This window comes from Bombus bifarius, unplaced genomic scaffold (assembly GCF_011952205.1).
Source record: "Bombus bifarius isolate JDL3187 unplaced genomic scaffold, Bbif_JDL3187 scf7180000008288, whole genome shotgun sequence".
Taxonomy (NCBI): domain Eukaryota; kingdom Metazoa; phylum Arthropoda; class Insecta; order Hymenoptera; family Apidae; genus Bombus; species Bombus bifarius.
Window position 1 is genome coordinate 214,695 of NW_022884571.1, and position 15,159 is coordinate 229,853.

General features: G+C 42.1%; 1 protein-coding gene across 3 annotated transcripts; it reads right to left on the bottom strand.

The window, feature by feature from the left end:
- Positions 1-63: 63 nt before the first annotated feature.
- Positions 64-10,145, bottom strand: LOC117212307 (excitatory amino acid transporter). Of its 3 annotated transcripts, none has more exons than XR_004488433.1 (12): positions 9,753-10,145; positions 9,110-9,658; positions 7,283-7,408; positions 6,965-7,172; positions 6,252-6,294; positions 5,927-6,180; positions 5,626-5,859; positions 3,350-3,544; positions 3,127-3,261; positions 2,946-3,054; positions 2,598-2,869; positions 64-1,824 (listed from the first exon to the last, which is right to left on the bottom strand). XR_004488433.1 is itself a non-coding variant. In XM_033457003.1 (12 exons), coding segments are annotated over exons 1-12 (2,022 nt in total). In that variant the 5' UTR covers positions 9,754-10,145; the 3' UTR covers positions 64-1,775. The 3 variants fall into 3 exon arrangements, 2 of the variants coding, with proteins under 2 accessions (XP_033312894.1, XP_033312895.1); XM_033457003.1 differs by having other exon boundaries at positions 2,751-2,869; XM_033457004.1 differs by having other exon boundaries at positions 2,735-2,869.
- Between the last annotated feature and the right edge of the window lie 5,014 nt (positions 10,146-15,159).

The window sequence follows — 15,159 nt, forward strand, 5'->3', positions numbered from 1 at the left end:
TATCTCATTGTGGGTATTTGAAGGAGACAGGCAAGGAATATGTTTGAAAAGAAGAACACGACAGACTTGTATAAATCTGCGTCTTGTAATACAACACGTTGAGCCTTACAAGTATATTCACATGTAGTCTTTGAAGTATTTTGATAAATTATTTCTCTATTCGCTCTTTCAGATTATAAGACTACGAACAAAGCGCGCTTTCGTATACGCAGTTTGAACGAAAAATAAAATCAATGTTACGCAAACGGTTGGGCTACGGCAAAACTCGAAGGTAAACGATTCGACGCAAATTCGACAACCGGGAGACCTGAAAAGCAAAATTGTTAAACGAAAACGGCGACGAAGTTGCGAAAATTATTCCAAGTTTCTCGACGAACCCGTGTATATTTTTCAAGCGACGGAGAGCTCGCTACGAAGCACTATTTATCCAGTTAATTTGTACATTAAACAGTCTCTACGAGAGAACACGTATCGACCTACGTTTCTAGTGCCTAAAATTAGTGAATCCTTTGCAGAATTCTCCTATAACGGTATAAATACATTGTAATTTAAATGGCATGTCCAGTCTTGAAACTTCTCGTTTACGAGCGCTATGTCATCTTTTCTTTTTCTTTTTTCTGTTTTTTTTTTCCTTTTAATCATCTTCTTGGATGTGTTACAAAGTCGGCAACTGTAACTCGAGATAGAAATTGGCCTAAGGTTTAATCGAAAACAGAGGCAAAATCGCAGATTCGGTACTTGTCGACAAATATCTCGGACAAAAATGTCTTCGGTTCTAAGATCGTCGATCTATCTTCGGTAAAGATTTCTATACACCGATCTACGTTTGTCGATGGTCCAAATATGAAATTCGGTAGGATAAACGCTAAAGGAATCTACGTTTTCTTTCGAAATGTTTCGTCTACGTATTGGTAGTGTTTAACGATGTTCTATCTATCAAACGTTAACCGATGGTATGATACGTTTGTAAGTAATTACTATCGTGACTCGTGCTAATCGATTCATATCACAACGATTCTAACGCTACACAAAATGTTGCATAAAACCCTTTACCAACGTTTCGATATTCTTCCACGTAATTGTCAAGAATCGATCAAGATCCGATGTAAAAGGGAACATCGATCAAGCGTCACAAAGTCATCGTGGCACCATGCAAGGTTTCACTCATTGTCTGATAACGAAGAAAGGTTCTCGATTAGTTAAATGTTTCGTGAAATTGTTTCATCGATTCGCACAATTCACACTGTACAAAAGATTTTGTGGCAGTACAATGATCGGTCACGGGATATATTTACCAGGCAATGAGTTAACGCTGCCCTACGCTTGGCAAATAAAAAGCGCTTTTACTACTTTCGGGCGGCCATTTACACGCCGCCGTTAAAATAAGGCACCACATCCGACGCTGTTCACGCGATCGTTAATACTCCAGAGTGCAATCGAATCGGTGATCTGGCGATTTTCAGCTCGCTCGAAGAAGCCACTACAAAAGCTTAGAAATGGTTTCGTTATCGTTATTGCTATACGGTCATAGCACTAAACGACTGGCGAATCATGTAGCACACTCTTTCGTATTGACTTTATGTTTGATATCTGTTATGGTCGCAATCATGTAATTCCTTCGAACACATTCTGTAAGAGTAGAAAACAGATGCGATAAAAGGATAACATTCGCGTAGCCGGTGTACTGTTTTTTGATCCCAGTTGAACGCATCACACTCGATGGTATTTTATATGTACGCAGCTAGCTAAACTAACTTTTGGAACGTTAGCGCAGGTCAAACTGTCTCTTCCGTCACGCTCCTTGGTATCTGCAATACGCTGATGCTGAAATGAAACGACAAAATTGAAGAATGTCCCTGTGTTGATACAAATTCGAAGCGGCACTTTAACAAGCACGATGGAACGTTAGCGTGTATCGAGGATGACGATCGCATGGAAGAATGCAGTCAAAGCTGTCGACGATGAATCATGATCGATGTTCGATGATGGATAGATATTTCATAATTTGATTCGTTTATTCCGAGAAGTTTAAATCCAAGTCCAAATCCATCGAGATTGGTTGTTATTTCCAAAGAGTTATGTAGAAATCTCAAGGGAAAAGCATAGCCTGAATTATTCTCGACTCACGCAATTTTCTTCGCTGTTTCACATTCGCTTTTCCCCAATGTCACGCAGCATTTATTATGCCACATTGTGTACTCTCAAGGTTGTTTTCGCAATAATTTGAATAACATCAGTGCAAAAGTTCACTCTGTTTTTCGCATGAATCACTCCACGGTACGCCACATTTGCGATTGATTGATTATTTATAAGATGCTATGGGAGTACAATGATCTACGGCTTCTAGGTCAAAGCGGCTCGATTTTCATAGCGAAGGTTACGCTTAATAATTACGAATGAGTTATAAAAAGAGTCGGGTCGCGTACGATTCATGAAAGCACATTGTGGGCGGACATGATTATGCTTGCTCCTTACTGTTATTCGGACAATGATCGATACGACTAACGCGATTCATTGATTTTCGCTTCTATTGACAGTGAGCCGATGAAAATTTGATAGCAATCGAAGAAAATATGAAAATGGAAAGACGTACGTACCATGAGGAAAGCCTGCCGTGAATCATTTGTAAATATCAACGATTTGCATGAGATTTTGCGGTAGCAAAGCAGAATAAAGGATGTAACGAAAATGCACGCGATCGTTGCAATCTTACAAAGTGATAGCCTAGCCCTACCAACAAGCTTGTTTACTTGGCGACGCCGGCTATCCTCGTATCGTCTTGCATTTCGACGACGATGGTGTCAGGATCGGATACCCTGTTGGCGGAAATGCATCCGTTTGCGATAGTCGTTGGCAGAACGGTCTCCGACTAAAAGAAATATCCCGAGTTAATTTTGTTTCCTTTCACCCCAAATAGCGTTCGCACGGTCTCGCAATGATCGTACTTGATAAGCTGCTGCATCCAACGCCATCAGCTCCTTCTTCGACAATTGCTCGACCACAGCAGCGGCGTAACAATCTCCCAGCATGTTATTCGTGGTTCGAATGCGATCCCTGGATGTGGAAATTGTTAGTGAACTTAGTACTTATTGCTTGTTATCGAAAGAAAAATGCTGTGTTACTTACACGAACCAATCGATGGTGAATAAAAGAGAGACATTGTAAACAGGAGCATCGATGGCGCTTAGGACAACCAGAAGGAGAACCAAGGCGGCGCTTGGAACTGACGCCGATGACACGGACGCAGCGGTAGAGGTTAAACTTAGAGAAGAACGATGCCATATTGATGTAAATGGGGATCGTTGTAAGTAACGAGTTCAAGCAACGGACTAAATAAGGAAAAACTTACATAACCGTTATAATTTCGCCGAAGCCCAAAACCATGCCATGCATCTGCGCGATGAAGATACTAGCTACGGCGACGAACAGCGCTGTCCCGTCCATGTTAATGTTGCAGCCGATTGGCAGAACGAATCTGGTGACTCTAGGATCGACTCGAAGCTTATCCGTCATCAGGCGAAAAGTGACCGGAAGTGCAGCAGCCCTGTACAAAACTGCGTTAGAAAAGATCGGGCAAAGCAGATGTCGAGTGATAAAGAAAGATCATTTCTCCGTGCTGCGTAGCTGATGTCCATGGACGAAGGGTCATTCTGGCGTAGTGTGATCGTAATTCGTAAATTCTAACACAACTTCCTCGACATAGTGCGCTTTCGAGCGGCGAATAATGCAATGAAATGGATAAAGCACGAATTGTACGAAGCGAGTAAGGAATTCGATGAAAAGATACGCGTCAAGGTCGATTGATAGAGCGTTCGGTGGTACAAGTGGCATGGACAGAAAGGTTTCGAGAGACTAATAACCAGAATGACCGTAAGACGAACTGAAAATCAACCAGGGTTAATGTCGACGTCAAACGGAACACTGACGATTCTTCCATCGTGTCTCGAAATCAGGCTAACTCCTGTAACAGACAATCGCATGTACCTTCATGTTGCGGCCATCGATTACTTACCAAGGCCACCCTCGGTCTCTGAACCACCTGCAAAAGGCCGCGTGCAGCGCGTGTTCTAATACATCATCATGATATTCATACAGTCTCTGTTCAGATACACTAAGAGCTGTTTCTCTCAGTCGCACAGTGTACGCACAGTTGTGTACGCTCTCTTCTGGAAAAAGTTAATCCACATAGAAAACAAGTTGAATTAGATATTGCCGTTGCAGGGCGTTTACGATCTTGAGCGCCGCAATGATGGGACGGAAAAGGTTCGAAGCACGTTAAGAATCATTGCAACCGTTACACACGATGTACGAATGCTTCTCTGTCCCACGATGCATCGAAAGGAACGAGCGGGGAATAAACGTCTGAAGAAGGAAAGTGGATAAATGAAAGGAGAACAGGGGTCGGATCACGTGAATTTTGGTTACTTGACGAATGCTGATGGACAAACTGAAAAAATGATCGTTGCTTCGCGTGATCCGCGATAATGAACAGTTAAAGAAATAGAGAATGATCGTAGTTCGGGTGTTCTGGCCAGTGATGGACGGCGCCGGCAAACCTGGAAGAGCGGGCTCGACACGAGCAACCAATATTTTTTTCAGCTTTCCTCTTGGAAAATTTTCTTGGAAAATACTTAAATAAATATCATATGTGGCACGAAGCCTGTTTTGGCGGTCTCGTCTTCCTCTATCCTTCCTCTTACGAGGGACAGAAGATTCGGATAATGGAAGCCCTTTAAGTCTTCCACGCCAAGAATCAGTCCAGGTGACACGGAGTCAGCTGATTTCCGGCTAAATACACACGGACATAACCAGGATATTTCCGTGCACTTATACAGTTTTTGTTTATGATTTTGTCCTTCTTCGTTAGTCTACTCTCTGTTGCATATTTCATATCATCAATGTCATCGAAATTTCGGTAATACATTCGATTATTTCGGTAATACATTCGATTATTTCGGTGATACGCTTATCATTTCGGTCAGAGATGCGCTTAAACATTAAAACTTCACCGAAAGTTCGTCGATAATTACTACTAACCGGGAGTATCTGCATCCTAAGTGCCACCCAGAACTGCATACCTCTCTCCCTTTCTCTCTCTCTCTCTCTCTTTCTTATTGGTCATGAGGAGTTTCCCCGCGAACAGCGCGGAAACATTAAAGAAACATAAAAGGTTCAAAGAGGAATCGAATGAATGACGGAAAGTAGGATTCGATAGCGTTCGACAACGTCTTCGAAGCGAATCGTAACTGTGTTCTAACGTTGTGAAACGCTGCTGGGAAAGTATCAATCTGGGAAGGTGTACAGGACTAAGGCCTCGCAATGCCTCCTCTCGGCTGGCTGAAACATATTGTCTCTATCAATCGATTCAAACGCATGCGTCGACCTGTTATTTCGAGTCTTGATCGCCTTGCAGTTTCCTCGAACGATCGACAAACGTAATCGACACGATGTAAAATAAAAATAAAAGGCACGACGAATTCGGTTGGCAAGAGACCCGATGGTAATGAATCGCGATCAACCGGGTAAAAGAATCAAAAACTAAATGACGATGACGACCGAGGCCATGTGAGGTAGGCGATATGGGTACTCTGAAGGTCGGGCTGAGTTCGAAGATCGACGACTCACGTTGATGACATGGCGAATGCGGTGAGAGTACCCTGGGCGAGGCCGGTGTAGAATTTAAAGGGGTTCTTTCTCACGAAGGCCAAATAGATCAGCTGCATGATCACCAACTGATAGAAAAACACACCGATCACGATCGTAACGATGAACCAGGCGAGCTGCGACATCACCAATGCCAGATCGGCGACACCGAGTATTTTGCCGGCAATTACCGAGGTGATGCCTACCGGTGTCATCCTACGAGGAAACGATTTTCATGTTTAAGCTTCTCATCCTTCCATCGAATAAGCGTCTTCATACGTACCACATTACAGTCGACACCATTCGCATGATAACCTCGAACACAGCTTTGAAAAAGTCGATTACGATTTGGCCTTTCTCGCCGAGAGTACCTAAGAACGTGCCGAACACCAGGCAGAAGAATACTATGCCCAACGTGTTCGTGCCGCTTCTGTATTGTGTTACTCTCATCAATTCATCGTCCCCGAGAACGTCTGAAGATATCGAGTCGGTTAGATTTTGAAAGGGCATCGTTTTTGGAACATATACGGTGTGAGCCTGCCAGAAAGATTTCGTGTAATGAATAGAATATACGTATAGATGCGATTAATAATGGTGAAAATGCGTACCTGCTGAAACGCTGCTTGGAAAATATTATCCGGAAACATATTCCTGTAACACGCGAAATACGGCGCAATTTTCATAACTAGTTAATCGATAGCTGCGTTTATCGACGATATGCGCTATAATTTCGTTAGCCGATAGCATGCACCGCAAATGCTTTGAACTATGCTTTAAACGGATTTCTTTAGCACGTATAAATAAAGTATATGCGATCGATACTTTTAATCCCGTCATGGTTGATATCATTCCCAATTGTTGGAAAAGTTCACCGGTCGTGAAATTACACGACCTTAATTTCCGCTGGAACGCTTATGTAGTTCCAATAATTTATCAGAATGTGTAAATAGCCAAAATGGAGAAAGGGTTTTTACTCGGCGAATCGATGAGTCGATTGTTGATAACCGTGTTTAATCCGGACAACGCTGTCGTCGTGGTTTGGCTTTATTATACCGGACAAGCAATGGAATCAATGAGAATAATCCAATAGCACGCAAGGCATGCGATGAAAGTTACCGCGATACCCCTGTCATCGGAGAGTACAGTGGAACGAGTCAAGCGTTGCTCCGGCGACGAGGTAAAGGACTCTACTTTTATCGTAGGAAAATTCCGGGACAGTGTTGGCGTACGTGTCGACGCAGAAGTACAAAAATAACAAGTATGATCGATATCTAACGACTAACACTATTTCATAAACGAAGAAGATAGGAATACTATCTACCTTCCCAAATCGAGAAGGCTGTCCAAGATGTTAACGGCTCTCCCGCTGTGCGAGGTCGCCATCGATTTTCTAATTCCAGGATTACCCGGATGAATGAGCAGAACCAGGACGACACCAAGGACAGCGTTCAGTAACGACGTGAGTATAAAGTACACCAAAGTTCTGACGGCGATCATTCCGTTCATTCTTGCGTTCAAACTTGCTGAGCCTGTAAGTTGTAGACGTTACACGATTAGCGTTGCTTCGGCATAATCAGTTTTTAATATAATTTTTATTAGCTCAGCTCTTCTCATAACGCATCGAGTTACATGTAGTTACCTGATATGAGACTGGCAATCACTAGTGGTAAGATCATTAACTTTAACAACCTCATGAAGAGCTCTCCAGGATAACTGATTAGCATAACTGCGTCATCGCCGAGGCTCAAGGGTCGTAAACCGAACCCTGAAAAAATAACGAGATTACTGCTATGACAGCTGCTTCTAGAAGGCTTAAGTCTATTCAAGGTGAATGTGACGAAGTGACACAGCAGAATGAAAACAAGTTCAGTTTCTGAAATTTTACCAGTAAAAAGTTATATCTGTATAATACACGAGACCATGTACGGATGATAACATCGTTTTAAATTTACTAGATATGATCTTTGCGATAATAATTTTTTAAAAATAATAATATTTTAATGCGTAGGGATATAAAAATAAAGTGTGTGAGCGAGCTGAGAAGGCGACATGGGAATAGCAAGAGAACGCTGCAAAAGAGGCTACTTGTGTCCTTGTCTAATAATGCATGCAGATTCGTATATTAAATATGTAAGTGTAACACCGATCAACGAGCAGCATCAGTGTGCATGCCTGATTAGACAAGGACGGAAGACATCTCTATGCAGAGATCTCTTTCTATTCCTATAACGCATCCACTTACACAGCGATACATATTTTTATATCTCTATGTTTTAATGCCACTAACTGACTGTCGATTGTCTATAAACGCGAGCGAATTTTAGAAAGAATTACTTTATCGACGAGTAGTAATGCGAATGTAAAAGGATACGCGAGAAATTGGGCGTGCCATTTAATGTAATTGCGAATGATTAGAAAAGCGTATTTCCAAATTCGAATTCGCTAACATCGCCACAGATGTACACTGTGGCAATTAAATCGTCGAAAAGAATGACGAAGCGTAAATGAAAATACGTCGACGGTCATCGAGTCATTTTAAAGAGAGTCGTTTTCGACGTAATTCTAAAGAAAGGTTAGTACGTTCGTGTTCAAGGTTGTCCTCCCTGTTTCTAGGTGATAAGTTAGTTAAATAGATGAGACTTTAAACGGAAACCTTTCGTCGATGATTGTCACCTTTTAACAGGATAACACGTTAGCGTTTTATGTAACAAAAGTTAATTCTAACGTGGATCGTCTCGGTTAATGGCGCGCGAGACATATCCAGTCTATATCCCTTCTCGTTGTCAATGTTAATTTACAGCAAGCAATTCGACTCGCGAGGGAACATCATTGACAGATATAGTTTCAACGATTACGAAGACCCGATCGTTAAGTAGCGCGCATAATCATTTATTAACACGTGTATGGCGTTCGCGCACGTGACGCAACAGAAAACTCGCATTTCGTTTGCGTAAAATTCTAATGGAGAAGAGGGAGATAGAAAAGGATGGAAGAAATGAAGGAACAGAGATGGGCTTCTATCTACGACTGCTATCGATCGGCAGAAAAAGTAAGATCGGCTCGTATCGGATGAACTCGACCTTGGCACGCTTTCCCGTAATGGACGAAAGCGTAAGGAGCTTTTGGCATGGCCCTGTCATTATCTGGAGTACGTGATGTAGCTCGGAACTCGTCCTTACAACTTTCATCGTATTTACTATAAATAAAAAGTTGATGAAAATTTTGCAACCTCATTGAGTAGATACTATAAGGAAAGCATGTTTTCTCAAGTTTCAAGCTCGATGTGTAACCGATTGACATTTAGTTGACATATCGATGATTCATTGACTCGAGAGAGAAAAGAAGTCGCCCCGACGTACGCGATGAATCAGGTCAACGTATAAAATTAATATTATCGTAAGGATGTTCGACGTCGTAGATGAGTAAACCGAATGTTCGATCGATTTTGATATTTCTTCGTACTTACCGAGTATTACGCCGAAGAGAACGCCGGAGAGGGTAACTATGAGAAGAAGATTTTCCCGCATGAACTTTCTGGTGTCGGCGGTCACCTTACGGGGACCCTGAGAGGCCGACACGTCCTGGCCATCCATCTTGGCGAACAAGTACTCGGAGAACCGAGCCGAGGACTTCTCCTCCATTTCACTAGGCCGCCAGTAAGCGGCGTAGGTGGTGGTGGTGGAGCCGGTCGCGCACGAGGAGGCCGATCCTCTGGGCGATCGCCCCGCCGATTCTGCCAAGTTCCCTTCTCGCGATCTCTCGCGGCTAACGGCGGGGCCCCGGCAACACCACAACGACGACGGGTTGCCGTTTTGGGGGTGTTTCGGGAAATCCGTGCGGAACGAGCAATCACGCGCTCCCACCAGACGTTCCAATAGCCTGACGGCCTTGCGAGAGCGCGGCAGCTCGATCGTGGTACAGGGATTCGACTCGACTTCTTTCGAGTCAAGTTGAGACGAATCAATCGGTCCCTCGCTAACGCAACCCAATGGCCTCGCGTTACTATCCGCGCTCACTTGACGTGCGAGAGGATTAAAGTCACAAGTTCTTCAGGATGAAAGAACACTGGGATGGGTTGTTCTCTGTTTTCTAAGCTTCGGAGGACTTACTCTTTTATGGATCGTTGGTAGATAACCAGGCCGTATTGAATAGGGAGAGAATTTCTTGAAAGGAAAGCTTGCGATCGATCTTCCTACCGAGGTCACCGGTCTCTCGGAGCAATTGGTTGATTCTGCCTGAACGTTCGCGTTGTTGCACAGGGTCAGTTACCTTTTAGAGTTAGCACTTTGCACCTTGGGCTGATATCGCTGGTTTGCATGCACCAGATTACTCGAATCGCGTGACTCTTTTCTTTTTAATAGTAGAACGAGCGGGATCGATTAGTCGGTCAACGTGGCAATTAAAAGAAAATGGCGAATAAAGTATTCGAATGAATTTTGATGGTCGTTTAGACTTCGATACGTTTATCACGAAGGATGAGCCCCAACTGACCGGTTACTGGAGGATATATACGTATTGATTTGCCGAGGTTCCCCTTTTCCCCGGCGACCCCTACTCGTTCCCACGGGCTCAGCCGGAAGACGCTTGCGCGAACTCCGGTGGCTAAGTCGGTCGACTGAAAACGGGTATGTATATCTGACACCGATGAACTGTCGTTGGATTGTGCATTACAAGCGACAATAGTCAGAGAGGAATAACACGAAAGAGTCGAAATAAAAGCGCACAAGCTTTGATGGCCTAAACGAACGAACTATATGACGCTTTGATGCTCCAGGGGAGTATCTGCCAGATATAGATGCACTTCGTCCTATGAAACGAATCTACTCTCACAATGCTTGCTCTTTGATTTTTCGATGTCCTGAAAAATCAATGTCCATATTCATTCGAGTATCTCGATGATTTAAGTTTCTTTGCAACTGAAAAAGCTGATAGCAGCCGAATACAAAAATATTCTTCCCATAAAAATTTTCTAACGCTTTAATTCCATTTTAATCGTGTCTGGTTACGTATTTCGCAGTAGCGATATAACGTTGTATTGATTAGGAATATACTCGATAAGTGTCCGACCGGGAACGAAGTGAATCTACTTGTGTCCGACCGTAATGGCTTTTACTACTGGTAACGGAGCAGGTGATTGTTACCAACAGCAAGAGATGGAAGCACTAGACTTTATTTCGATAATTTGTCCGATATCGAAGAAACGTAAGCTATAGACTGAACCGATCGAACTCGTACGTGTTCCGAACAACAATGAATTCGGGACGGATCTTAAATCGCGAGAACGAAATCGCGCATTTATGCCAATTTGGTTTCATCCTCGTTAAAAAAGACGACTTTAACAGAAATAAAACTGCATTGGGATATAATATTATTATAAAAATATTCGCATTGTTATAGCTAAACGGAAGTTTCTTTGACCTTTTCTCGATCAAATGCCTATATGCGAGCTACTGGTAAATAAGTATCGATATTTCTGTCGTATTCGTATGACAAAGGTTATTCGAAATGCGTGGAATTATCCCAAGAAAAATTCGGTCGTTGCGTTGCGAAGGAGCGGGTCACCGTTCTTGAATAATGGAAAGGAACTTCTCGTTTGAGATCATTCCGATAGCAAGGTGCCGGGATCCCGACTCACCCCTCTCGTAAATAATCTATGGAGGGAACTGTAATACTGTCGAGAACAGCATCGGTATAAGTTTTTCTATTTATCGAGTTTCCCGAACATGTACAACCACCGATTCCGTATCTTCCTCTTTGTCAGCGAGACGCATTCGTGCGTGGCTGTTTGCATTTTTCGCGCTGCCGACGACATCCTCCGAGAAGAATATCGTCTATAGTCTCATATTGAAAACAGTCTTGCGATTCGTTACCGATCCAAGAATCTCATTACAGAGGAAACTGGGATCGAACGCTGAACAGATTCAATTTGTATAGCAAGCCAATGAGATGTATGGAAAATAAGGAACGAACAAGTAAAGTCTTGGAATCCAATTGCCGTCACGTTTCAGTGATCGCGTACGTACGATTCTCCCTACGTGTGCTCGTAAGCGGATTAAAATTGAACGAAAGTCGAAAGGCTCCCTTAATGAAGCTTTAACAGAAACCGCTCGAGGGTATGAGGCTCTGATTGGATATTACGTGAAATATGGATTATCAATCTTAGCCGCTTCCTACAACGAAGAAACATACGTTCGATCGATTCAGGATGTCAGATTAACGTTTTAAGAGTCGTAACCCGATCTAATTTATATGTATAGCATGTAAATTTAATTTCATCTAACACCGTACATTTAACACGCGGTCAGATTCGATAATCGACCAACAATGACGTTGTAGTTTCATATTTGCATCATATTGTCGTAACCATAACGCGGTTCCCTATTGTTTACGGGCGGACTAACAAATCGGTTTAACGAGCACAAACAGGGTAGTTAGGAGAACAAAGGCGATTTAGGCGCGAATACTTGAACGCGTACCGTCTATTCTCAATCATTAATCTTCCTTAGGCTATATCCCTCGTGCGTGTATCTGAATGAATAGATTCGATCGGATTCCAGAGTCAGGGAAAGCAGAGAATCCTGTGTTGCGTTTATTCTTAGTGACTCGCGTCGAGGACGAATCGAAGAATGGAAAACTCGAGCACAATGGAAATCGAGAAGATACGCGAGAAGCAAATGGAAAGGGGATGGAAAATAAAAGGGTGGAAAAGAAACTAGGTTTGTTAAGTAGATTTAAGAATCGCGTCGCTGTTGCACAGAGGTGAGTGAGACGCTTTAAGCTTGAATAGAACTCGGAACTGTGGTGAAGACAAGGGCCATTATGTCGGCACGTAAAGCGACGTCAGCCAAAGCTCGAGTGTCCGTTCTTTCTTGTAACTCCAGGTAGCTTTCATTCTCTTTCCTTTTCTTTTATGACATCGGGCTAACCATACGGTAGGACTGTCATCCAGTCGTGCCCTTCGTTCTGTTCTTCACCTATTTTCCTTTTTTTCTTTTTCAGACGCGTGGGTCTTAACGTTTGGTGGGTCATCGGATCGTTTGTCTCGGAGAACTCAGCAACTCCGCAAACTTTCCTCGAGACTTTGAAATCTATCCTCCCCTTAAAGAACGTAAATTTTCCGTAATTAAATTTGTCAGCCATAATTGTTCGTAACTTAGTAGAAGAAGCCGATGTTTTCCACTCTCTCAATTTTTCGTTCAATCGCCGGCAAGTTGGTTAAATGTAAGGCTCTCGGAACTATAATAAATTGTTCGAGTCATTCCTTAAAATAAAGTAAGGTCTAATTAAATCCACCAAACTCACTTACGGTACAACTTGTCTCAATTTTCTTCTCCCGTCAAACTTTTTTTTACTTGTTCATGGAGTTCGCTGACGAAATGCGAAGATCGATCGAATCCATTAAAAACTTTCTAATGTGACTTGTGTAAGCGATGGATAGCAGTTTGAAATCTTGCAGAACTTAATATGAAAACAAAGTTGTGAAAAGGCACGTATCTGTAATCAGACAAATTAGCGAATATGGATCATAGATCACTTTGTTGTGGCATTAAATTTCTGCTTTAGTTTTCCTTCCCTTAATCACATTTCTTCTCTCGTGATCCCGGCAGTGTATGATTAAACTTAAAATTTCTATCGATATCTATCGGTGCAGATTAACTCGCAAATGGAATAAATTAAAGCGATCGTTCAATTTCTGAATCTCTATTGTCCGAAGAATTGAACGAAAAAGAGAACAAAACAAATACATTTTCCGAGGATGGTTTTCGTTATCAGAAATCCTTAGGTTGCTTCAGAGGAAGTATTCTTGTCGCTACAATACTGTTTCGGTGTTAGGCGTAAGCAAACCATGTACGCCACTATCTGCCGCTATCTACATCTAGCAGGCTCTATATTCACGCTATGTTTGATAGGCAATAAATTTACACCCCCGTCCCCGATTAAATCGGAGCAAAGAACGCGATCAACAAGTATAATATTCGCAAGTACGTGACCACGCGAGAGATTACTTTCGGAATAGATGAAACGTTCAAAAATTGATCGGCCAGTTTCGATGCTTTTCTATTGTACATTGTATGCGTTTCAGCATCCTCTTGTCGTATCACATTTTTTCATACGATTGAATCAATTACGTGCGAATGCAACCGATAAAGCTGCCCAAGTACTAGACGTAGTAAGAATTTTTACTCGGAATACACGACGCAATTTCAAGTTTTTCGCGTTGGGAATTGCCTGTTTCTATATATCTGATCCTCGATCATACTAGTTGTTTCAAAAGTTCATGTGAATCGATAATACTGAGAAGATCTGAAAGGTCAGCCTGTTACGAAGCAGAAGGACATAATTTAGAACCAGATAGCAGCATGGAATAATCAAGAACAATTTCATCCCGCCAGAAAGATGGCTTCTATTCGAAATAAATATAGACGGGGTTTTCATGGAAAATGTAGGTACTGATACGTAAAGTCTGAAACCAAAGTAAAACAAGAAGTGTTTCACGCGAAACCATCGTGTTTACATAGCAGGTGGGCCAATCGAGTGAATTATTCGTAAATTTCACTGACTGGTGCCTTGGTTATCCGTTCTATTTTGAGAAATTCCATAAAAGGTGCGCTACGGAAATATCTGTTCCAAAACCGAAATGCGTCGTAAAATAATTAAAACGAAATCCACCTAAATCTTATCATATCAATCTTATTCATATCAGATTTCAAAGACTCCGATCACACGCTACGATTTTTTAACTCGGTTGTGGGTCGCTTCTATCAGGCTTCAAACATAAAGAGAATCAAACGTGTCTCGAGAAATTGGAAAATGGGATCGGCTTTGATCTGTCGCTGTGCTACCTTAAAAGAATTCATCTTCTCGTTGATTTGATTTCCACAACTGTTGGAACGATGCGCGCGGTAAAGGAAAGATACTTGAAATTATCATATGAATCTGAAACTACATTTTCTAATGAAATATTAATTGCAAAGTTCATTCAATGTCAATGTATCTTTAATCAAATAACGCTTAATAAGAAAATATCCGTTCGAAATTACTGGAACGAAAGAATATTAGGAAACGAACGAGTATTTCCTTTTTCAAAACAGCACAAAAGTACATTGGACAGCGAATGAGGATGATGAATGTGTGCCATTTAGGCTTGATTGCGCACCGAAAAAACTGAGTTTTCCGGAAACAAAAAATAGCAGGTAATCCATAAATGTACAATGTATTGTGGCCTCCTCGTTATAGCGAAGTTGGCACGAAGTCATGCACGGAGAGGATCGTTGCAGCGTTGTAGGAATATTTATACGTACATATACACTAGATTTGTATACGCTAAAATTTTTTGTCGTATCTTCCCACTACCCATTACGAAACACACTCAGCACTTAAAGATGGCGAAATTTCGTGCACGTTGTAGGTCGCACGTATGTATCATTGATTTTATGTACCTTTTATGGATAAGTGGTACAAAGAGTTTCTGAAAAGCTGAACACATACAAAGAGCACTTTCATCTTGGTCGATTC